The sequence below is a fragment of the Rhinoraja longicauda genome, chromosome 25 (genome assembly GCF_053455715.1).
Source record: "Rhinoraja longicauda isolate Sanriku21f chromosome 25, sRhiLon1.1, whole genome shotgun sequence".
Taxonomy (NCBI): Eukaryota; Metazoa; Chordata; class Chondrichthyes; order Rajiformes; family Arhynchobatidae; genus Rhinoraja; species Rhinoraja longicauda.
In genome coordinates this window covers 4580246-4604299 of record NC_135977.1, presented here as the reverse complement: position 1 = coordinate 4604299, position 24054 = coordinate 4580246, and the positions used below count along the sequence as shown (strand labels likewise).

The 24054-nt window shown below is 48.0% G+C and overlaps 1 protein-coding gene across 1 annotated transcript in view; it reads right to left on the bottom strand.

The window, feature by feature from the left end:
• The window catches only part of lrrc74b (leucine rich repeat containing 74B), a 29952-nt gene extending 8700 nt beyond the window's left edge, over window positions 1-21252 (bottom strand). Inside the window, exons 1-10 of the mRNA XM_078421272.1 lie at window positions 20879-21252; window positions 18677-18830; window positions 15994-16136; window positions 13530-13662; window positions 10640-10846; window positions 8653-8762; window positions 7569-7684; window positions 4297-4375; window positions 3146-3241; window positions 1944-2060 (exon numbers count right to left, since the gene is read on the bottom strand). Coding sequence (XP_078277398.1) covers window positions 1944-2060; window positions 3146-3241; window positions 4297-4375; window positions 7569-7684; window positions 8653-8762; window positions 10640-10846; window positions 13530-13662; window positions 15994-16136; window positions 18677-18830; window positions 20879-21088 — 1365 coding nt within the window. The 5' untranslated portion in view covers window positions 21089-21252. The remainder of the gene's footprint in view (window positions 1-1943; window positions 2061-3145; window positions 3242-4296; window positions 4376-7568; window positions 7685-8652; window positions 8763-10639; window positions 10847-13529; window positions 13663-15993; window positions 16137-18676; window positions 18831-20878) is intronic.
• Window positions 21253-24054: the final 2802 nt, after the last annotated feature.

The following is a 24054-nucleotide window of genomic DNA, read 5'->3' as shown; positions in this document are numbered from 1 at the left end:
GATTCAACACTGCAATAACCAAACACAGACTGCTACCAGTGCTGCCAGCTCGAGGGCTACTAACTGAGGCAATGTTAGTACTGCTGAACACAGAAAAATAACTAGAAAAATATCCACAGTCGTTGTCAAGGGGTGTGCCAATGTTGGGATCTTGTACAAAGACAATTATCAGGCAACTGAACCGTCCTACCACAACCAGAGAGCAGTCCTGAACTACTCACAAAATGCTGGGGTAACTCAGCGGGTCAGGCAGCATCTCAGGAGAGAAGGAATGGGTGACGTTTCGGGTCGAGACCCTTCTTCAGACTGATGTCAGGGGGTGGGGCGGGACAAAGGAAGGATATAGGTGGAGACAGGAAGATAGAGGGAGATCTGGGAAGGCGGAGGGGAAGGGAGGGACAGAGGAACTATCTAAAGTTGGAGAAGTCGATGTTCATACCACTGGGCTGCAAGCTGCCCAAGCGAAATATGAGGTGCTGTTCCTCCAATTTCTGGTGGGCCTCACTATGGCACTGGAGGAGGCCCATGACAGAAAGGTCAGACTGGGAATGGGAGGGGGAGTTAAAGTGCTCAACCACCGGGAGATCAGGTTGGTTAATGCGGACCGAGCGCAGGTGTTGAGCGAAACGGTCGCCGAGCCTGCGCTTGGTTTCACCGATGTAAATAAGTTGACATCTAGAGCAGCGGATGCAATAGATGAGGTTGGAGGAGGTGCAGGTGAACCTTTGTCTCACCTGGAAAGACTGTTTGGGTCCTTGGATGGAGTTGAGGGGGGAGGTAAAGGGACAGGTGTTGCATCTCGTGCGGTTGCAGGGGAAAGTGCCCGGTGATGGGGTGGTTTGGGTAGGAAGGGACGAGTGGACCAGGGAGTTACGGAGGGAACGGTCTCTGCGGAACGCAGAGAGGGGAGGGGATGGGAAGATATGGCCGTGGTGGGGTCCCGTTGTAGGTGACGGAAATGTTGGTGGATGATATGTTGGATCCGCTGGCTGGTGGGGTGGAAGGTGAGAACGAGGGGGATTCTGTCCTTGTTGCGAATGGGGGGAGGGGGAGCAAGAGCGGAGCTGCGGGATGTAGAAGAGACCCTAGTGAGAGCCTCATCTATAATGGAGGAGGGGAAGCCCCGTTTCCTGAAGAAAGAGGACATCTCGGAAGCCCTAGTGTGAAACACCTCATCCCTGGCGCAGATGCGGTGTAGACGGAGGAATTGGGAGTAGGGGATAGACTTTTTGCAGGGGACCGGGTGGGAAGAAGTGTAGTCCTGAACTACTATCTACCTCAATGTTGAACCTCGGACTACCCTTGATCGGATTTTACTGGCTTTACCTTGCACTAAACGTAATTCCCTTATCATGTATCTATCTGTACACTGTCAACGGCTCGATTGTAATCATGTACTGTCTTTCCGCTGACTGGATGGCAGGTAGCAAAAGTTCCGTTAGGAAGGACATGAGGAGGGATTTCTTTAGTCAGTGGGTGGTGAATCGGTGACAATAAACAAAATTGAACTAAAAAAAAACATGTCTGTCTTTGGTATAAACTAGCATCTGCAGTTCCTTTTTTATTAAATATTTTTGCAATTTGAATTTCCTGCTTTATAACTTTGATTAGATGTGGCAGTGCTGTGGAAGCCAGTGTTCTGGATCACTGATTCAGAGGCATGAATTCAGGGACACGGTATGACAGTAATTGAAGGTGGACGCGAAAAAGCTAGAGTAGCTCAGCGGGTCAGACAGCATCTCTGGAGAAAAGGAATAGATGACGTTTCGGGTCGAGACCCTTCTTCGGGCTGCCTGTCCCGCTGAGTTACTCCAGCTTTTTGTGTCTATCTTCGTTTTAAACCAGCTTCTCCAGTTCCTTCGGACAAGAGGTAATATCATTCCCGTGATCCCGATCACTCAACTGAAAACATATAAACAATTCTATCGGTAACAAGTTTTTACCTTCGACCTTGGTTTTTTGAACTGATTTAAATTCCTCTCATGTTTCACTTCCAGGTTTGGAACCTGTTCTTTTGTGCTATTGAACAAGTCCTCGAAATCGTTATTAACTGTGATATCCTGAAAGAAATAAAGAGGGTCTGTGTCATCTTACTCAGTAGACACTTAAAGACAGTTTGAAGTGGAACACTAGTTACTTTACTTTAGAGATACAGCGTGGAAACAGAGCCTTCGGCCCACCAAGCCCAGCCATCACCCCGTAAATGAGCACAATCCTACACACTAGGGACAATTTACAATTTTACCAAAGCTAATTAGCCTGCAAACCTGTACGTCTTTGGAGCGCGGGAGTAAACCGGAGCTCCCAGAGCAAAATTGGATACAGAGGGTTCGGAGGAGTATGGGAAATGCCAGGTAGGTGGGCTAGCGTAGATGGAGCCCCTTGGTTGGCATGGAGAAGTTGGGCCTGTTTCCGTGCTGTGTGACTCCATGAGTGGGTAACATGCGTCTCCAATGGATAATGGGACACAGTGGAAGTAGGTACTGCAGACTCTGATCTGATCCCACATCGCATTTGCAATATTGGGACCATTGCAAACGATCTTCAGTATTGAATTTCTACTGGACACTGGAAAAAGCATTCTTCTTCCCACTTCTACATCGTGGGAGAGTCCAGGACCAGAGGTCACAGCCTCAGAATTAAAGGACATTCCGTTAGGAAGGACATGAGGAGGGATTTCTTTAGTCAGAGGGTGGTGAATCGGTGGCAGTCATTGCCACAGAAGGCTGTGGAGGCCAAGTCGACGGATATTTTTAAGGCAGAGATTCTTGATTAGGACAGATGGCAGGGGTTATGGGGAGAAGGCAGGAGAATGGGGTTACGAGGGAGAGATGGATCAGCCAAGATTGAATGGAGGAGTAGACTTGATGGGCCGAACGGCCTAATTCTGCTCCTGTCACTTATGAAGTTCACATGGTTTCTGAAGCACCAATGCATGCATTACCGCTGCAACAATGGTATTATATCAAATGCATTTTGCAAGACAATTATCACCACCACTGCACACTCAGATTAGATGCATCATTTCACACAGGTGGTGAAGCACAGGAGATTTATTCCCAATGTAAACACACGCAGCAGGCTTCCTAGCTAACAGCTCTATTTTTGATATCAGGAACCACTCAAGGAACACAACAATACTTACAGAGAAGTCCAATGACGTTATGGCACTTTTAGTGTTGTCTTTTACAGCCCTCAATATCGCGTAGCATCCGGCACTCTGCATTGGATTCCGAGCCATCTGTCAACATCGATAAACTTTAAACGGACAGTTTCTTCCCGGCATTTGTCAGGCAACCGAGCCGTCCTATCACCAGCTCGAGAGCAGTCCTGAGCCACTACCTACCTCATTGGAGACCCTCGGACTATCTTTAGTCGGACAATACTTGGCCTTATCTTGCACTAAAACGTTATTCCCTTTACCTTGTATCTGTACACTGTGGATGGCTCAGTAGTAATCACGTATTGTCTTTCCGCTGACTGGTTAGCACGCAACTGGAAGCTTTTCACTGTACCTCGCTCGGCACACGTGTAAATAAACTAAACTAAAAAGAGTCCTCGATCCGAAACGTCGCACATTTCCTTCTCTCCAGAGATGCGGACTGTCCCGCTGAGGCACTCCAGTATTTTGTGTCTGTCTTCATCTTGAACTAATTATTTGATATAGTGAATGGGACAGCCGCATTATAAAGTGTCACTTGATCGCACCTGGAGTACTGTGCGCAGTTTTGGTCTCCAAATTTGAGGAAGGATATCCTTGCTATTGAGGGCGTGCAGCGTGGGTATACTAGGTTAATTCCCGGAATGGCGGGACTTTCGTATGTTGAAAGACTGGACCGACTAGGCTTGTATACACTGGAATTGAGAAGGATGAGAGGGGATCTTATCGAAACGTATAAGATTATTAAGGGGTTGGACACGTTAGAGGCAGGAAACATGTTCCCAATGTTGGGGGAGTCCAGAACAAGGGGCCACACAGTTTAAGAATAAGGGGTAGGCCATTTAGAACGGAGATGAGGGAAAACATTTTCACTCAGAGAGTTGTAAATCTGTGGAATTCTCTGCCTCAGAAGGCAGTGGAGGCCAATTCTCTGAATGCACTCAAGAGAGAGCTAGATAGAGCTCTTAAGGATAGCGGAGGCAGGGGGTCTGGGGAGAAGGCAGGAACGGGGTACTGATTGAGAATGATCAGCCATGATCACATTGAATGGTGGTGCTAGCTCGAAGGGCCGAATGGCCTCCTCCTGCACCTATTGTCTATTGTCGATTGCCGTACCTGCTCAGCAGCACACTTACATTCAGGTCAATTAGAGTGGCATTGCTCCTCAATCCCATGGATAACAACACGGCCCCTTCCGCAGAAATACGGTTATTGCTGCAAAGCAAACCCAAACCTTAGAAAGATTGCTGAAGTACGGCCCTCCCCCAACTCAACACGACTGTAAAAAAACTCACACATGCTTTCATATCAAGCAGACTTGATGACTGTAATAATGCCTTATTTACCGGTCTGCCTTCAACATCCACCGACAAGTTAAAGCTCATTCAAAATGCCGCAGCTCGGCTTTCAACAAACACCAAGAAAAGGGAACATATCATCCCAATATTATACTCCCTTCATTGGCCTCTCCCTCCTGTAAGATCCAGGATAGACTGTAAGTAACTGATTTCACTTCCTTTGTTCTTTTACACTCCCAATTTTACATTTTATATTTTCCAGAACCAGGGGCCGCACACAGTCCAAGAATAAAGGGGAGGCCATTTAAAACTGAGGTGAGAAGAAACTATTTCACCCAGAGAGTTGTGAATTTGTGGAATTCTCTGCCACAGAGGGCAGTGGAGGCCGATTCACTGGATGAATTTAAAAGAGAGCTAGATAGAGCTCGAGGGAATCAAGGGATATGGGGAGAAGGCAGGCACGGGTTGCTGATTGTGAATGATCAGCCATGATCACAATGAATGGCGGTGCTGGCTCGAAGGGCCAAATGGCCTCCTCCTGCACCTATTTTCTATGTTTCTATATATATATCTGTGCTTTGAATGCCGATGTTGTTACTGTTTTAAATTGTATCTTTGTTTAGACATGTGTTTGTTTATATGGAAAGCACTTTGGCCTGCATTAAATTGTATGAAAAGTGCTGTCAAAATAAAGGTTATTATTATTATTATTATTATTAAAACGTTGGTATCTCAGACCAGCACGTTTTAGTTTAGAGATACAGCGCATAAACAGGCCCCTCGGCCCACCGGGTCCGCGCCGACCAGCGATCCCCGCACATTAACACGATCCTACACCCACGAGACAATTTTAATATTAACCAGGCCAATTAACCTACAAACCTGTACGTTTTTGGAGTGTGGGAGGAAACCGAAGATCTCAGAGAAAACCCACGCAGGTCACGGGAAGAGCGTATAAACTCCGTACAGACCGCGCCCCTAGTCGGGATGGAACCAGGGTCTCCGGCGCTGCATTCGCTGTAAGGCAGCGACTCTACCGCTGCGCCACCGTGACCGCAGTATGTAGAAGAGTTTTGCACGTTTTGTGGAACAAACCTGCAAGTTAACATCGTGGCGGGACCGCCGAGAACTAAGGGGGACCACAAATATAATGTGTTAAAAACGGGTTGTGTTGCAATAGGGATACATGTGACATTGTCGGCTCCCTTCGTGTGGCGACTCTTTGCATACCTTGGGTGCACCAAACAAAGAATGTCACTGTGACCTGTTACATGTGCCAATAAAGTATCATTCATTCACATTTCAACAATGTTAGATTCTTCAGCTTATTGCATCCATGTTATTGTTGGTCAACTGGAAACACTTGTTTTTTGCCAAAAGAACATTTATATAACATTTAGTGTAAGAAAATAACTGCAGACGCTGGTACAAATCGACGGTATTTATTTCACAAAATGCTGGAGTAACTCAGCGGGTCAGGCAGCATCTCTGGAGAGAAGGAATGGGTGACTTTTCGGGTCGAGACCCTTCTTCAGACTGATGTTGGGGGGGGCGGGACAAAGGACGGATATAGGTGGAGACAGGAAGATAGAGGGAGAACTGGGAAGGAGGAGGGGAGGAGAGGGACAGAAGAAATATCTAAAGTTGGAGAAGTCAATGTTCATACCGCTGGGCTGCAAGCTGCCGAAGCGAAATATGAGGTGCTGTTCCACCAATTTCCGGTGGGCCTCACTATGGCACTGGAGGAGGCCCATGACAGAAAGGTCAGACTGGGAGTGGGAGGGGGAGTTGAAGTGCTCAGCCTCCGGGAGATCAGATTGGTTAAGACGGACTGAGCGAAGGTGTTGAGCGAAACGATCGCCAAGCCTGCGTTTGATTTCGCCGATGTAAAGAAGTTGACATCTAGAGCAGTGGATACAATAGATGAGGTTGGAGGAGGTGCAGGTGAACCTCTGACTCAACTGGAAAGACTGTTTGGGTCCTTGGATGGAGTTGAGGGGGGAGGTAAAGGGACAGGTGTTGCATCTCCTGCGGTTGCAGGGGAAAGTGCCCGGGGAGGGGGTGGTTATATAACATCTTACCATGTCTCACATCCAGCAATACATTAGTTCAGAAAGCATTGACTATTGGATAAGCAGGATGGGGCAGTGTTTCTTGTTTGTGGGGTTATGCCCACAGAATAACTCGACAAACCAGAAAGATCTCCACTTGAGATCACTCCTTCCCGAGCCAATTATGGGCCTACCAGGGCACCACCCTGCCCAGAGGCAGTTGTAGCTGGCACTACTTTCAGTCTGAGGAATCCAACCCGAAACGCCGCCCATCATTTTTCTCCAAAAATGCTGCCTGAACCAACGAGTTACATCAGCACTTTGTGTCTATCTTTAGGGTGAATAACCAGTTTGCTTTTGCTGGCAAACACAAAATGCTGGAGTAACTCAGCGGGGCAGTCAGCATCTCTGGGGAGAAGGAATGGATGACGTTTCGGGTCAGACCAAGAAGGGTCTCGACCCGAAATGTCACCCATTCCTGAACCCCAGAGATGCTGACTGCCCCGCTGAGTTACTCCAGCGTTTTGTGTCTATATTCGGTGTAAACCAGCATCTGCGGTCACTTCCTACACACTTTGTTTGCTTTTGCCACTGTTGATTGTAGAAGAACTTCACATCGGAGACCAGGAGGACTGCTTCCAATCTTGAATAAGACCAAAGGAACACTTAAAATCCACCAAGATAACCGGCAGACATCTGACTCAAGGGAGTGTACTTCTACCAAAGCAACCCGATGCTGGGCTTTGAAATCAAAATGGAAGCACAAGAATCTGCAGGCGATGGAATCATGAGCAAGACCCAAAGTGCTGGAGGAACTCAGTGCGTCAGGCAGCACCGGGGAGGGAATGGGTAAGTAACGTTTTGTATTAGGGCTCTTCTTCCAATTGATAAAGGGTCCCTAATCCTATTCCCTCCCCAGATGTCGCCTAACCTGCTGAGTTACTCCGACACTTTGTGTTTCGTTCACGATTCCCACATCTTGTGTCTGTCTACATTCTTCATCTGGACAACTTTACACAGGTAAAAAAAAAAAAGAAAAGAATGGAAACATCAGTCTACCTGATATTGAGATACTCTAGAACATTGTTAACTTTAAGTGCGTCTCCCACAGCTTTTGCTCCTTCATTCCCAAATCCGTTGTAGGACAAATCCAGCACTCTGAGATAAATGTTATCCTGTAGGAGAGAAAATAGGAGAGAAAATAATAATCTACTACTAGGACTGGAGGGTCTAAGCTATAGGGAGAAGTTGAGTAGGCTGGGACTCTATTCCTTGGAGCACTTGAGGATGAGGGAGGTGTATAAAATCATGAGAGGAATAGATCAGGTAGATGCACTGAGTCTCTTGCCCAGAGTAGAGGAATCGAGGACCAGAGGACAGAGGTTTAAGGTGAAGGGGAAAACTTTTAACAGGAATCTGATGGGTGACTGTTTCACACAAAGAGTGGTGGGTGTATAGAACAAACTGCCAGAGGAGGTAATTGAGGCTGTGTCGGATGGTTTTAATGTGCGGGGATCGCTGGTCGGCGCAGACACGGTGGGCAGAAGGGCCTGTTTCCGTGTTGTATCTCTAAACTAAACTAAACAATAGACAATAGACAATAGGTGCAGGAGGAGGCCACGGCCAGCACCGCCATTCAATGTGATCATAGCTGATCATTCTCAATCAGTACCCTGTTCCTGCCTTCTCCCCATACCCCCTGACTCCGCTATCCTTAAGAGCTCTATCCAGCTCTCTCTTGAATGCATTCAAAGAATTGGCCTCCACTGCCTTCTGAGGCAGAGAATTCCACAGATTCACAACTCTCTGACTGAAAACGTTTTTCCTCATCTCAGTTCTAAATGGCCTACCCCTTATTCTTAAACTGTGGCCCCTGGTTCTGGACTCCCCCAACATTGGGAACATGTTTCCTGCCTCTAACGTGTCCGACCCCTTAATAATCTTATACGTTTCGATAAGATCTCCTCTCATCCTTCTAACTTCCAGTAAACTGAACTGAACTGGAGTAACTCAGTAAGACAGGCAGCATCTCTGGAGATGAGGAATGGGTGACGTTTCAGGTCGAGACCCTTTAGTTTAGTTTAGTTTAACCCTCTCGTCAACGTAGTTAAAGGGGAATTGTCCGCTGCCTTGCAGTACCAACCTTGAGGCCTTCTGCCACTCCTATGCATCCCTTGCCCCGGATACAGTTCCAACTCAGGTTCAGTTCCTGCAGCCCAGTATTTTCTCCAATCGCTATCCCCAGCTCATTTCCTTGGAAAATAAAAAAACAAATTAGTCAACCAAAACAAATGAGTAAAACCCAATAAACTGCTTCTCCGGGATATGTATGTACATACACTGATCAGCCAAAACAATGTGACCTGGTGAGCCAAAACATTGTGACCACCTGCCTAATATGCTGTTGGTCCTCCGTGTGCAGCCCCATACGCAGTAGGGTGCGATGCACTGTGTATTGTGACACATTCCTCCCGTGACCACCATTGAAATTTCCTGTGACTTGTCGGTTCGGACCAGACGGGATAGCCTTCGTTGCCCTCGCGCATCGATGAGCCTCGGGCGCCCAACACCCTGCCTGTCGCCGGTTTGTGGTTTGTCCCTCCTCGGACCACTGTCGGTAGGTACTCACCACTGCTGACCGGGAGCACCCCACAAGCCTTGCCGTTTCAGAGATGCTCTGACCCAGTCGTCTAGCCAGAACAACTTGGCCCCTTGTCAAAGTCGCTCAGGTCTTTACTCCTGCCCATTTCTCCTGCATCCAACACGTCAACTTCAAGAACTGACCGTTCACTTGCTGCCTAATATATCCCACCCCTTGACAGGTGCCATTGTAACAAGATAACCAGTGTTATTCACTTCGCCTGTCGGTGGTCATAATGTTTTGGCTGATCGGTGTATGATGCTGCAGCCATTCTTGTTGTTCTTCTTTATTTTCCAGAGGCTTTGGACGATAAAGAAGACACTGATGAGGAAGGTCCTTCCTGAAGTGTGTTTAGACTTTAGAGATACAGCGTGGAAACGGGCCCCTCCGGCCCACGCCGACCAGCGATCACCCCGTACACTAGCACTATCCTACACACACTAGCGGAAATTCACAATTAACAGCAGCCAATTAACCTACAGAAAACTGCACATCTATGGAGTGAGGGAGGAAACCGGATCACCCGGAGAAAACCCACGTGGTCACAGGGAGAACGTGCAAACTCCGCACGGGCAGCACCCGTAGTCAGGATCAAACGCGGGTCTCTGGCGCTATAAGGCAGCAACTCTACCACTGTGCCGCCTTTGGGCTCTTAGTTCTCAGGTCTGAATAAGGATTCCGACCCGAAACGTCACCCATTCTTTTTCCCCCAGAGATGCTGCCCGGCCCACTGAGTTACGCCAGCACTTTGAGTCTGTCTGTCTGTTCCTTTGGTCCATTTTGATGAAGATTTTTGATGACACAAGTGGGAGAGTCTAGGACCAGAGGGCACAGCCACAGAATAACAGGACATACCATTAGAAAGGCGAGAAGAAGGAATTTCTTTAGACAGAGGGTGGTGAATCTATGGAGTTCATTGCCACAGAAGGCTGTGGAGGCCAAGTCAATAGATATTTTTAAGGCGGAGATTGACAGATTCTTGATTAGCAAGGGTGTCTGGGGTTACGGTGCGAAGGCAGGAGAATGGAGTTGAGAGGGGAAGATAGATCAGCCATGATTGAATGGCAGAGTAGACTTGATGGGCCTAATTCTGCTCCTCAAACCTATGAACTACTCTACTCTAGTACGGGCTCAGAAGTTATGCGATGCACAAAAACAAAGGGAAGAGTTTTCCATCTTGGGGGCAATAGTTTTGACTTTGCACGATTATTGTCTATTTATTTGTTACCAGTTTTACAGCGTGGGTTTTCTGCGGGTGCTCCGGTTTCCTCCCACACTCCATGTTTTGAGGGTTAATTGGCTTCGGTAAAGATTGTGTACGGGGAACGCTGGTCGGCAACAGAACGGGGTTGAGCGGGGAAGACAGGTCAGCCATGATTGAATGGCGGCGTGGGCTTGATGGGCCGATTGGACCTTATTCTGCTCCTTGAACGTACGCGCGAGACGACTTGCTTGCTGAAAATAAAAGTGTACGTCGTACACCCCCTACCGAGAGTGTTGCTGATTTTGTTGTGGCTCAGGTCTAAGAACTGCAACTTGAGCGAGTTGCTTATAGCTTCAGCCAGCAATGTGGCAGCGTGGTCATCAAAATTATTTCCAGAGAGGGCAATCCTGAACAGAAATGCATTCTCCATGAGCATCGTGCTGATTGCTTGAGCCCCATCAAATCCCAGCTGATTGTCGGATAAGTTAACATCTACATAATGTACAGAAAGGCATTTTGTTATTTGATCAGCTCAAAAAAGGCTCCAGATGTATTAATAATCTATTTATTCCCAAAATGCTGGAGTAACTCAGCAGGTCAGGCAGCATCTCGGGAGAGAAGGAATGGGTGACGTTTCGGGTCGAGACCCTTCTTCAGTCTCGACCCGAAACGTCACCCATTCCTTCTCTCCCGCGATGCTGCCTGACCTGCTGAGTTACTCCAGCATTTTGTGAATAAATCGATTTATACCAGCATCTGCAGTTATTTTCTTATAGTATTAATAATCTATATATACTAAAACTCGTTTGTTTGTTCGTTTGTTCCTGAACTACAGCTAAAACGGTACACATTTTAAAGTTTAAATCTATCCCCTAGGGAGGGAGGGGGGAGCATAAGGGGGAGGTAGGGGGTAGGGAGAGGGAGAGGGAGAGGGAGAGGGAGAGGGAGAGGGAGAGGGAGAGGGAGAGGGAGAGGGAGAGGGAGAGGGAGAGGGAGAGGGAGAGGGAGAGGGAGAGGGAGAGGGAGAGGGAGAGGGAGAGGGAGAGGGAGAGGGAGAGGGAGAGGGAGAGGGAGAGGGAGAGGGAGAGGGAGAGGGAGAGGGAGAGGGAGAGGGAGAGGGAGAGGGAGAGGGAGAGGGAGAGGGAGGAGAGGAGGGAGGAGAGGGTGCTGCACCAAATGCAGGAGAGGTTTGGGCCCAACGGGTCCACTTGGTCTAGTCTTAAATAAAAACAAAAAGCTGGAGTAACTCAGCAGGACAGGCAGCATCTCTGGAGAGAAGGAATGGCTGACGTTTCTGGTCGAGACCCTTCTTCAGACTCAATTATAATATAATTGACTTAACTATTAATAATCTTTCTGTGTTAATAATGTATTTTATGTTTTAATTTTTAAAAAGCAAAAACGTTCGTCATCGTTCGTATCCAAATACACAATTCTGCCAATTTTAGAAGTGCAAATCTTGCCCCATCTAGATAAATGTGCGGGAAGGAACTGCAGATGCTGGTTTACACTGGAGTTACACACAAAATGCTGGAGTAACTCAGCGGGACAGGCAGCATCTCTGGAGGGAAGTTGGGTGATGTTTCGGGTCGAGACCCTTCTTCAGACAAAGGGTCTCGACCCGAAACGTCACCTATTCCTTTTCTCCAGAGATGCTGCCCGTCCCGCTGAGTTACTCCAGCATTCTGTGTCCATCTCCCATCTAGAGACACCTGTGCAAGAGTACTGCACGCTGCCTCGGGAAAGCAGCCAGCATAAGAAGGGTCTCGACCCGAAACGTCACCTATTCCTTTTCTCCAGAGATGCTGCCCGACCCTCTGAGTTACTCCCGTCTATAATGAAAGACTTGTCCCATCTCGGTCAATCCTTCTTCCCCCTTCCACTCGGCAGAAGACACAGAAGATTGAAAGCGCGCACCATCAAACTCAGGAACTGTTTCTTCCCAAAATGCTGGAGTAACTCAGCAGGTCAGGCAGCATCTCAGGAGAGAAGGAATGGGTGATGTTTCGAGTCGAGACCCTTCTTCAGACTGATGTCAGGGGGGCGGGACAAAGGAATGATACAGGTGGAGACAGGAAGATAGAGGGAGAACTGGGAAGGAGGAGGGGAAGAGAGGGACAGAGGAACCATCTAAAGTTGGAGAAGTCGATGTTCATACCGCAGGGCTGCAAGCTGCCCAGGCGAAATATGAGGTGTTGTTCCTTCCCCTCTGTCATCAGGCTTTTGAACCGACTATCCATAAGCTCGAGGTGTCCAATTCACCCATACCCCCTTGCGGACATTGGACTCTGTCTAAGGAACTGGTGCCCTACCATGCTGAGAGCCACTGTGTATCAAGCACTCTGTATCTTCCCCTTTGCTCTACCTATGGTACTTGAGTTTGGTTTGATCGTATGGTATTATCTGATCTGCAAAACAAAGCTTTTCACTGTAGCTCGGTACAGGTGATAATAATAAACCTCAGTAAAGGTCACGAGATAGCCGGGTCTCTGGCGCCGAAAAGCACCAACGCTGTTGTAAGGTATGATACTCTATTTGTCACATGTACCGAGGTGCAGTGAAATTAATTTCTGTATACAGTTCAGTACAAGTATCACTATGCATAAGCACTTAGATACATGTTAGATAAGCATCTCGGATACAGTACAAATGCATAGCAGTAGTACACTGAGGCAGTATACAGGTAGTATAAGAAAATAACTACAAATCGAAGGTATTTAAAATGAAAAGGAAGGGTCTCGACCCGAAACGTCACCCATTCCTTCTCTCCTGAGATGCTGCCTGACCTGCTGAGTCGCCAATTTGGCTCCATTTTCAAGCCCCAGCTGTTGTAAGTTTAGTTTAGAGATACAGCGCGGAAACAGGCCCTTTGGCCCACCGAGTCCGCGCCGACCAGCGATCCCCGCACATTAACACCACCCTGCACACACGAGGGACAATTTCACACTTATACCAAGGCAATTAACCTACAATCCTGTACAACTTGAGTGTGGGAGGAAGCCGGAGATCCCGGAGGAAACCCACGCAGGTCACGGGGAGAAGGTACAAACTCCGTACAGACGGCGCCCGTGGTCAGGATGGAACCCGGGTGCCTGGCGCTGTGAGGCAGCTACTCTACCCGCTGCGCCACCGCGCAGCCCTGCAGATTGAAGACGATATGTAAAGGTGGTTAAACCTGTGATGTAACAGTTTTCCTTCAGCATCTCGGCAATTGCCTGGGCTCCCCCTGCCTCCATCCAGTTATCCTTCAGATTCATCTTCAGGATGGTGGTGTTGGTTGTCAGAGACACGGCAATAGCTTTGGCCCCCTGAAAACAACAACGACAAAAAAGATTAAAACTACTAACACAGAGAAACTCCAAGGGAGGGTGGTGGGTGTGTGGAACGAGCTGCCAGAGGAGGCAGTTGAGGCTGGGACTAGCCCAACGCTAGACAGGTACATAGATTGGGCAGGTTTGGAGGGATATGAACCAAGCGCAGGCAGGTGGGACTAGTGTAGCTGGGACATGTTGGCCGGTGCGGGCAAGTTGGGCTGAAGGGCCTGTTTCCACACTGTATCACTCCATGGCTCCAGCAATCTAAAGCTAGAGGATGTAAAGGGAAGAAAAGAAGGAACTGAAGATACTGGTTTACAAAAATGATTCAAAGTGCTGGTATTTATTCACAAAATGCTGGAGTAACTCAGCGGGTCAGGCAGCATCTCAGGAGAGAAGGAATGGGTGACGTTTCGGGTCGAGACCCTTCTTCAGACTGATGTCAGGGGGGCGGGACAAAGGAAGGATATAGGTGGAGACCAGAAGTAGTTTATTACACAAAGTGCTGGAGAAACTTAGCGGATCAGGCAGCATCTCTGGAGAACAAGGATAGGTGACGTTTCGGGTCAGGATCCTTCTTCTTACATACTAAGAAGTGCCTCGACCTATCCACGTTGCTTCCACTGCATTAGCATATAAAATAAACATTAAAAAAAGTAGGAAATCCAGCAGCCAAGTTTCAATAAAACGCAGTAAAAAAAGAGCCGCAGATGCTGGTTTACACCAAAGATTGACACGCAATGCTGGAGTAACTCAGTGGGTCGGGCAGCTTCTCTGGAGAACGTGGATAGGTGACATTTTGAGGTGGGGCCCCTTCTTCAGACTGATTGTGGTGGGGAGGGAGAGAGGGGGGGGGTTGGAGAAAGCTGCAACATGGTTCAAAGCCTGGCAGGTAATAGGTGGATCAAGGTGAGGGTGAGGTGGGGTTTTATAGGTAGATGGCTGGACATAGGCCAGAGATGAAAAGGAAGAAGGTATGATCTAAGGATTCAAGAGTTGTGAAGCTGGGGTAAAAGAATGCAAGTAGATGGGGAAGGGGAAGAGGAGAAATAGGTGCAAATACAGGTGGGGTACAGTACAGGGGAGAGAGGAGGGGAGAAAGAAAACGGTTGGGGGTTGTTTCCTGAAATTGGAGACACCGTTGTGTTGTACGAAAATAACTGCAGATGCTGGTACAAATCGAAGGTATTTATTCACAAAATGCTGGAGTAACTCAGCGGGTCAGGCAGCATCTCAGGAGGGAAGGAATGGGTGACGTTTCGGGTCGAGACAGCTTACAACCTAACGGTACGAATGTTGATTTTATTCCCCCTCAGTTTATGGTAACTAACTAACTAACCCCCATCTTTTTTCTCCCCCTCGACAATCATTTCTTTGAATTCTGCTCCAGGGAGGGCTAGACCTGCGGAAGATTTATCTGCTGTGATTCTTGATAATCCTCGTCAATGTCCACACCGCCTATTTTAAGATCATCCGCAAACTTAATGGTCATGCCTTGTATATTCTCATCCACATGCTGCAGACATATAATAACGGACCCAACCCCCGAGCCACTAGGCCATCCAGTCTGAAAAACATCCTTCCACCATTACCCTGTGCTTCCGACAATCACCACCCTGGCAACCTGTCACTTCACTTCCAGGAAACAAAGTACTATTTAAGTGCCGGGCCGGCACGGTGGCGCAGCGGTAGAGTTGCTGCCTTACAGCGCTTGCAGCGCCAGAGGCCCGGCGTGGGTTTTCTCCGAGATCTTCGGTTTCCTCCCACACTCCAAAGAGGTACAGATTTGTAGGTAAATTGGCTTGGTATGGATGTAAATTGTCCCTACTGTGTGTGTAGGGCAGTGTCAATGTGCGGGGGTCGCTGGTCGGCGGGGACTCAGTGGGCCGAAGGGCCTGTTTCCGCACTGTATCTCCAAACAAACATAAATAAATGAAGTGATAAACTTCTTCACTGCCAATAGGCACAGCGAGAAAAGATCCTTCAAGTTGGGGGAGTCCAGAACAAGGGGCCACCGTTTAAGAATAAGGGGTAGGCCATTTAGAACTGAGATGAGGAAAAACTTTTTCACTCAGAGAGTTGTAAATCTGTGGAATTCTCTGCCTCAGAAGGCAGTGGAGGCCAATTCTCTGGATGCTTTCAAGAGAGAGCTAGATAGAGCTCTTAAGGATAGCGTAGTCAGGGGGTACGGGGAGAAGGCAGGAACAGGGTACTGATTGGGAATGATCAGCCATGATCACATTGAATGGCGGTGCTGGCTCGAAGGGCCGAATGGCCTCCTCCTGCACCTATTGTCTAAATGTAATCAGTAAATGTTGTTCTAACCTGAGGTCCAAGTCCATAATGCATCAAGGACAGTTCAGGATTGTTCATGTTTCGTACAAAATAGGAGATTGGTACCACTCCATACATCTCACATGCCTCTTTATAGATAGCCTTTCCTGTAGAATCATAGAGTTTTGAGGATCCTGGAAGAAAACCATATCAGATTAGCAACTATGATAAACAACACTGACGTGTATTCATAGACACAAAATGTTGGAGTAACTCAGCGAGCCAGGCAGCATCTCTCGAGACTCCCCCTCCCATTCCCAGTCTGACCTTTCTGTCCTGGGCCTCCTCCATTGTCAGGGTGAGGCCCAGCGTAAATTGGAGGAACAGCGCCCCATATTTCGCTTGGGCAGTTTACACCCCAGCAGTATGAACATTGACTTCTCTAACTTCAGATAGTCCCAGCTTCCCCTCTCTATCCCCTCCCTCTTCCCAGTTCTCCAACCAATCTTCCTGTCTCCAACTACATCCTATCTTTGTCCCACCCCCTCCCCTGACATCAGTTTGAAGAAGGGTCTCGACCCGAAACGTCACCCATTCCTTCTCTCCAGAGATTCTGCTTGTCCCACTGAGTTACTCCAGCATTTTGTGTCTACCTTCGATTTAAACCAGCATCTGGTTATTTTTCCTAAGCATCTCTGGAGAAATGGAATAGGTGACGTTGTGGGTCAAGACCTTTCTTCAGACCCTTCTGACTGCTGAGACTCAGGTTCGATCCTGACTACGGGTGCTGTACTGTAAGGAGTTTGTACGTCCTCCCTGTGACCTGCGTGGGTTTTCTCCGAGATCTTCGGTTTCCTCCCACACTCGAAAGACGTACAGGTATGTAGGTTAATTGACTGGGTAAATGTAAAAAATTGTCCCTAGTGGGTGTAGGATAGTGTTAATGTGCGGGGATCGCTGGGCGGCGCGGACTTGGTGGGCCGAAAAGGCCTGTTTCCGCGCTGTATATATATGATATGATATGATATGAGTCACTTCAGCATTTTGTGTTTATCTTCGGTGTAAACTAGCATCCGCAGTCCCTTCCTACACATTGAAGTGGAGTTGCCGGCCTTTCCTGCAGACAGGCCCGGGCACAGCGCGGACTTTAACATCGCGGAGCAGCGATCCTTTGCCGGGGATCGACTGTGGAGAGCTCCGACCGCGGGGCCTGTGGACTTTAACATCGTGAAGCCCGCAGTCTCTGGTGAGAAGAGGCCGACTCGGGAGCTCCATGCCGCGGAGAGAGTTTCAATCGTCCCGACGCGGGGGTTTCGATCATCCCGACGCGAGGGCCTCGGACAGTCGGCAGCGGCGACTACGGACGGTTCAACAGCCCCGACCGCGGGTGGACAAAGAGGAAGTTGATTGAACTTTATTACCTTCCATCACAGTGAGGAATGTGGAATCCGCCGTGGTGGATGTTTATAAATTATGTTAAACTTCATTTTATGTGGCTGTGTGTCTTGTTGCTTTCCACTTAGTATAGCTGTATGGTAACTCAAATGTCAACTTATTTATATCGGCGAAACCAAGCGCAGGCTCGGCGATCGCTTCGCTGAACACCTGCGCTCGGTCCGCATTAACAAAAATGATCTCCCGGTGGCCGAGCACTTTAACTCCCCCTCCCATTCGCAGTCTGACCTTTCTGTCATGGGCCTCCTCCAGTGCCATAGCGAGGCCCGCCGGAAATTGGAGGAGCAGCATCTCATATTTCGCCTGGGCAGTTTGCAGCCCGGTGGTATGAACGTCGACTTCTCCAACTTCAGATAGTTCCTCTGTCCCTCCCTTCCCCTCCTCCTTCCCAGATCTCCCTCCATCTTCCTGTCTCCACCTATATCCTTCCTTTGTCCCGTCCCCCTGACATCAGTCTGAAGAAGGGTCTCGACCCGAAACGTCACCCATTCCTTCTCTCCCAAGATGCTGCCTGACCTGCTGAGTTACTCCAGCATTTTGTGAATAAATCGATTTGTACCAGCATCTGCAGTTATTTTCTTATGTCACTGTACCTTAATTGGTACATGTGACAATAAGTTGATCTTGAAATCATGAAGTGTGTTCCAACCTTATATAAACTACGGTGGCGCAGCGGTAGAGCTACTGCTTTACAGTGCCAGAGACCCGTGTTCGATCTTGACTGCTGGTGTGTGTCTGTACGGAGTTTGTACGTTCTCCCTGTGACCTAGGTGGGTTTTCTACGAGATCTTCGGTTTCCTCCCACACTCCAAGGACGTACAGGTTTGTGGGCTAGTTGGCTTGGTATAGGCGGGGGTCGCTGGTTGGAGCGGACTCGGTGGGCCGAAGGGCCTGTTTCCTCACTGTATCTCTAAACTCTAAAGAGTTGGTTGCTTTGCTTCAGTGATTTATTTCACTAAATAAAAATCAAACGGAGGTTGGAACTCAAAGGAATCTAACGACATGGTTCATGTGTAGGAAGGATCTGTAGATGCTGGTTTAAACCCAAGATAGACACAAAAAGCTGGAGTAACTCAGGCGGGACAGGCAGCATCTCTGGAGAGAAGGAATGGGTGATCTTTCGGGTCGAGACCCTTCTTCAAACTGCCAGACTGACGCAGTGTGAAGAAGGGTCTCGACCCAAAACGTCACCCATTCCTTCTCTCCAGAGATGCCGACTGTCCTGCTGGGTCACTCCAGCTTTTTGGATCAATCTAATGACAGAGTAAGTTTGCCTTACCAATCAAATCTTCATCCCTTTGCTCAGCCAGCATATCATCGTCAGACATGTCTTCAAATGACTCCTCAGAGGAACTGCTTGAAGATGACAAAACACGGCAGACTTCCCTTTGCCCCATACTTGGAATTTCCTTGTATAGTTTTCGAGAAATTAACTGGAAAGTATAAAATAAGAATAAGTGTGTTTAGTGTTGCATTTTGCGGTCAAAGCCAGGGCATGATCTTAGAAACTTAGAAAAATAGGTGCAGGAGTAGGCCATTCGGCCCTTCGAGCCAGCGCCACCACTCAATATGATCATGGCTGATCATCTAAAATCAGCGACTAGGCTTGTATACACTGGAATTTAGAAGGATGAGAGGAGATCTTATCGAAACGTATAAGATTATTAAAGGGTTGGACACGTTAGAGGCAGGAAACATGTTCCCAATGTTGGGGGAGTCCAGAACAAGGGGCCACAGTTAAAGAATAAGGGGGAGGCCATTTAGAACGGAGATGAGGAAAAACTTTTTCAGTCAGAGAGTTGTGAATCTGTGGAACTCTCTGCCTCAGAAGGCAGTGGAGGCCAATTCTCTGAATGCATTCAATAAAGTTAGATAGAGCTCTTAAGGATAGTGGAGTCAGGGGGTATGGGGGGAAGGCAGGAACGGGGTACTGATTGAGAATGATCAGCCATGATCACATTGAATGGCGGTGCTGGCTCGAAGGGCCGAATGGCCTCCTCCTGCACCTATTGTCTATTGTCTATTGTCAGTACCCTGTTCCTGCTTTTTCCCCATATCCCTTGATTCCTTTAGCCCGAAGAGCTAAATCTAACTCTCTCTTGAATGTTGACTTTCATCTTCACAGGGCCCTGGGGTGTGTTGGAGCACAGAGAGATCTACGAGTACAAGGTCTTTCACCAGTCAGTGAGTTTGAGTACAGAGGATGGACACAAAATGCTGGAGTAACTCAGCGGGACAGGCAGCATTTCTGGAGAGAAAGAATAGATGAGGTTTTGGGTCGAGACCCTTCTTCAGGCTGTTTTCTCCAGCATTTTGTGTCTATCTTCGGTGTAAACCATCATCTGCAGTTCCTTCCCACACAACTGAGCGTAGAGGTTGGGGACAAAAGGACACCAAGTCCGGGAGTAACGTAGCAGGACAGGCAGCATCACTGGAAGACATGCACAGGTGACGTTTCAGGTCAGGACACTTCTTCATTCATCTGAAAAAGGGTCCTGGCCTGAAATGTCACCTATCCATGTCCTCCAGAGATGCTGACTGACTTGCTCCGTTACTCCAGCACTCTGTGTCTTTTTTTTTTGTAAAGCAGCGTCTGCAGTTCCTTGCATCCACATTGAAATTGGAGTTTCATGTTATAGTCGGCGAGACCGCACTTGGAGCATTGTGTTCAGCAGTGCAGGGAAGATGGATGTGAATGTTGCCAGGACTCGCAGTACAAGCAACAGGTTTGCCATTAGGACTTCATTCCTTGGGGTGCAGGAGAGCTTGCCTGACCCACTGAATTCCCCCTATAGTTTGTAACTTCATTAGGTATAGGAGTCTGAAAACTACAATGCCCAGGTTCAGGAACAGCTTCTTCCAGAGAGAGAAAGAGAGAGAGAAAGGAAAGAGAGAAGGAAAGAGAGAAGGAAAGAGGGAAAGCAAAGAGAGTAAGCGAGAGAGAGAGCGAGAAAGAGAGAAAGAAAGAGAGAACAAGAGAGAGAGAGAAAGAGAAAGAGATAGAGAGCGAGCGAGAGAGAAAGAGAGAGAGAGAAAGAGGAAAGAGAAAGAGAGAGAGAGAAAGAGAAAGAGAGAAAGGGAAAAAGGGAGAGAGAAAGAGAGAAAGAGTGAGAGAAAGAGTGAGAGAGAGAGAGAAAGAGAGAGAGCAAGAAAGAGAGAGAGAGCAAGAAAGAGAGAGAGAGAGAGAGAGAGAGAGAGAGAGAGAGAGAGAGAGAGAGAGAGAGAGAGAGAGAGAGAGAGAGAGGAGAGAGAGAGAGAGAGAGAGAGAGAGAGAGAGAGAGAGAGAGAGAGAGAGAGAGAGAGAGAGAGAGAGAGAGAGAGAGAGAGAGAGAGAGAGAGAGAGAGAGAGAGGAGCAGATAGTTGCAGAGTCTTGCAGAATCATACAGCACAAAAACAGGCCCTTCTGCCCAACACATCCGTACCAGTTGCTCTACTCCTATTCCTTATAACCTTATGACCGTATGTCGGTGCTGGACTCACTCTGTCATCCACACTGCCTCTGCTGCGAGGGTTGCCAGGCCTGTTGGGCTTGCGGCTGCCGACGCCACCCAGATTCAAATCGCCCATGGCTTCCGAATCCACGTCAGACAGCACCATCTCCTGGGCCAGAACGGACGAGGTGGCGGTGGCGGTTGTGGTCACAGGCTCCGACTCGCTCAGCGACTGCCGCTGCTCCTTGCTCAGCACCATGGTGACGGAGATCGGCGAGGGGGGGAAGACTGGGTGGGCACAAAACGCTGGAGTAAGTGACTCGTGTAGGAAGGATCTGCAGGTGCTGGTTTAAATCGAAGGTAAGGCACAAAATGCTGGAGTAACTCAGCGGGGACAGGCGGCATCTCTGGAGAGAAGGAAAAGGCGACGTTTCGGTTCGAGAGCCCTTCTTCAGACTAAAATTACAGCAATTGTGCACAGCAATAAAGAAGGAATTTGCCACAATTTTGTGAAAATTAAACTAATGATAAGTGAGTTAAGGCAAAATTAAGAGCATTAACATTCCTCGAGGAACATGTTGATTTAATTACTTTCCCCCATTTGAGATAACGGAGGTGTATTTAGTTCAGCGAAAGTAATTTAAAGGTGTAGGAAGGAACTGCAGATGCTGGTTTACACCGAAGATAGACACAAAAAAGCTGGAGTAACTCAGCAGACAGACAGCGTCTCTGGAGAGAAGGAATGGGCGACGTTTCGGGTCAAGTGCACTTCTTCAGACTTCTTGAGAGTCAGGGGAGAGGGAAACTGCAGATATTTGGAAGGGCAAGGTGTGAAAACGATAGATCAAAGCACGTCACTGTGGGGCGTCCGTCACCGTGCCCGTCGGTAAACCAGCACGCTAATGTTTTCAACGATTTTAATTGGTTTTAATTAAAAAGCAGACGATGATCAAGGAAATGTAGAAGGGATCACTGTTTGCCGAGGGTAAGCTGACAACGAGGTGTACAAACAGTAACGTTAATCAGGATGACAGTGAAACTGGTCGGACAACTAGGGTGGGGGCAGGATGGGGAGAGAGGGAATGTAAGCTGAAGAAGGGTCTCGACCCGAAACGTCACCCATTCCTTCTCTCCCGAGATGCTGCCTGGCCTGCTGAGTTACTCCAGCATTTTGTGAATAGAGGGAATGTAAGCGTTACTCGAAGTTAGAGAAATCAATATTCATACCGCTGGTAACCACAGAATATTGCAATAACTCAGCGGGAATGGCAGCATCTCCGGAGAGGAGGAATGGGTGACGCTTTGGGTCGAGACCCTTCTTCAGACTGGGGGCTGTCAGCTGCCCAAGCTAAATATGAAGTGCCGTTCCTCCAATAGACAATAGACAATAGGTGCAGGAGTAGGCCATTCGGCCCTTCGAGCCAGCACCGCCATTCAATGTGATCATGGCTGATCATTCTCAATCAGTACCCCGTTCCTGCCTTCTACCCATACCCCCTGACTCCGCTATCCTTAAGAGCTCTATCCAGCTCTCTCCAATTTGCGTTTGGCCTCACTCTGACAGTGGCGAAGGCCCAGGACCGAAAGGTCGGCACGGGAATAGGAAGGGGACTTAAAAGTGTCTGGCAACCGGGAGATCAAGGTGGACTGAGCGAAGGTGCTCAGCCAAACGACTGCCCGGTTTGCACTTTGTCTCGCCGATATACAGGAGTCTACACCTGGAGCAGCGGATACAGTCGATGAGGTTGGAAGAGGTGCAAGTGAACCTCCGCCTCACCTGAAAGGACGAACAATGTATAGTGTAGATGAGGTTGGAGGAGGTGCAGGTGACCCTCTGCCTCACCTGAAAGTTCTGTTGTGGTCCTTGGATTGAGTCGAGGGAGGAGGTATAAGGAGGGACAAGCATTAGGAGGTACAGGGAGGTATAAGGATGTATATGAAGGTAAAAGGTGGCATAAGGATGTATGAAGATGTATTGGGAGGTATATGGAGGTAAACGGACGTATGTGGTGGTGTGAACTGGTATAAGAAGGTATAAGGAGGTTAATGGGGCGTGCAGCGTAGGTTTACTAGGTTAATTCCCGGAATGGCGGGACTGTCGTATGTTGAAAGACTGGAGCGACTAGGCTTGTATACACTGGAATTTAGAAGGATGAGAGGAGATCTTATCGAAACGTATAAGATTATTTAGGGGGTGGACACGTTGGAGGCAGGAAACATGTTCCCAATGTTGGGGGAGTCCAGAACCAGGGGCCACACAGTTTAAGAATAAGGGGTCGGCCATTTAGAACTGAGATGAGGAAAAACTTTTTCAGTCAGAGAGTTGTGAATCTGTGGAATTCTCTGCCTCAGAAGGCAGTGGAGGCCAATTCTCTGAATACATTCAAGAGAGAGCTAGATAGAGCTCTTAAGGATAGCGGAGTCAGGGGGTATGGGGAGAAGGCAGGAACGGGGTACTGATTGAGAATGATCAGCCATGATCACATTGAATGGCGGTGCTGGCTCGAAGGGCCGAATGGCCTACTCCTGCACCTTTTGTCTATTGAGGAGATGTAAGGAGGTATAAAGAGGGAAACAGAGGTATAAGAAGGTACGAGGAGGTATAAGGTATAGGTGGTATACGGAGTTATAGGAAGGTATAATGATATTTAAGGAGGCATAAGGAGGGAAAGGAGGGATAAAGAGGTATAGTTTAGTTTAGTTTATTGTCACGTGCACCGAGGTACAGTGAAAAGCTTTTGTTGTGCACTAACCAGTCAGCAGAAAGACAATACATGGTTACAATCGAGCCATTTACAGTGCGCCGATACATGATAAGGGAATAACGTTTAGTGCAAGGTAAAGCCAGCAAAGTCCGATCAAGGATAGTCTAAAGAGGTAGATTGTAGTTCAGCACTGCTCTAGGGCAGCAGGGAGGTATGGGGAAAGATAGAAGGAGGTCTTGGGATGTATAAGGAGACATAAGGGGGTCTTGGGACGTATAAGGAAATAGAAAGAGGCATAGGAATGTATGAGTTACAATGTATAAGAATGTATAAGATATGAAGTTTAGGGATGTATAAGGTATATGGAGGGATTAAGATGTATAGAGATGTATAAGATATAGGGATGTATAAGGAGGAATAAGGATGTATAAATAAATACAGGGATGTATAAGGAGATATAGGGATGTATAAGGGCCTATAAGGATATATAAGATAAAGGGATGGATAGAGATATAAGGAT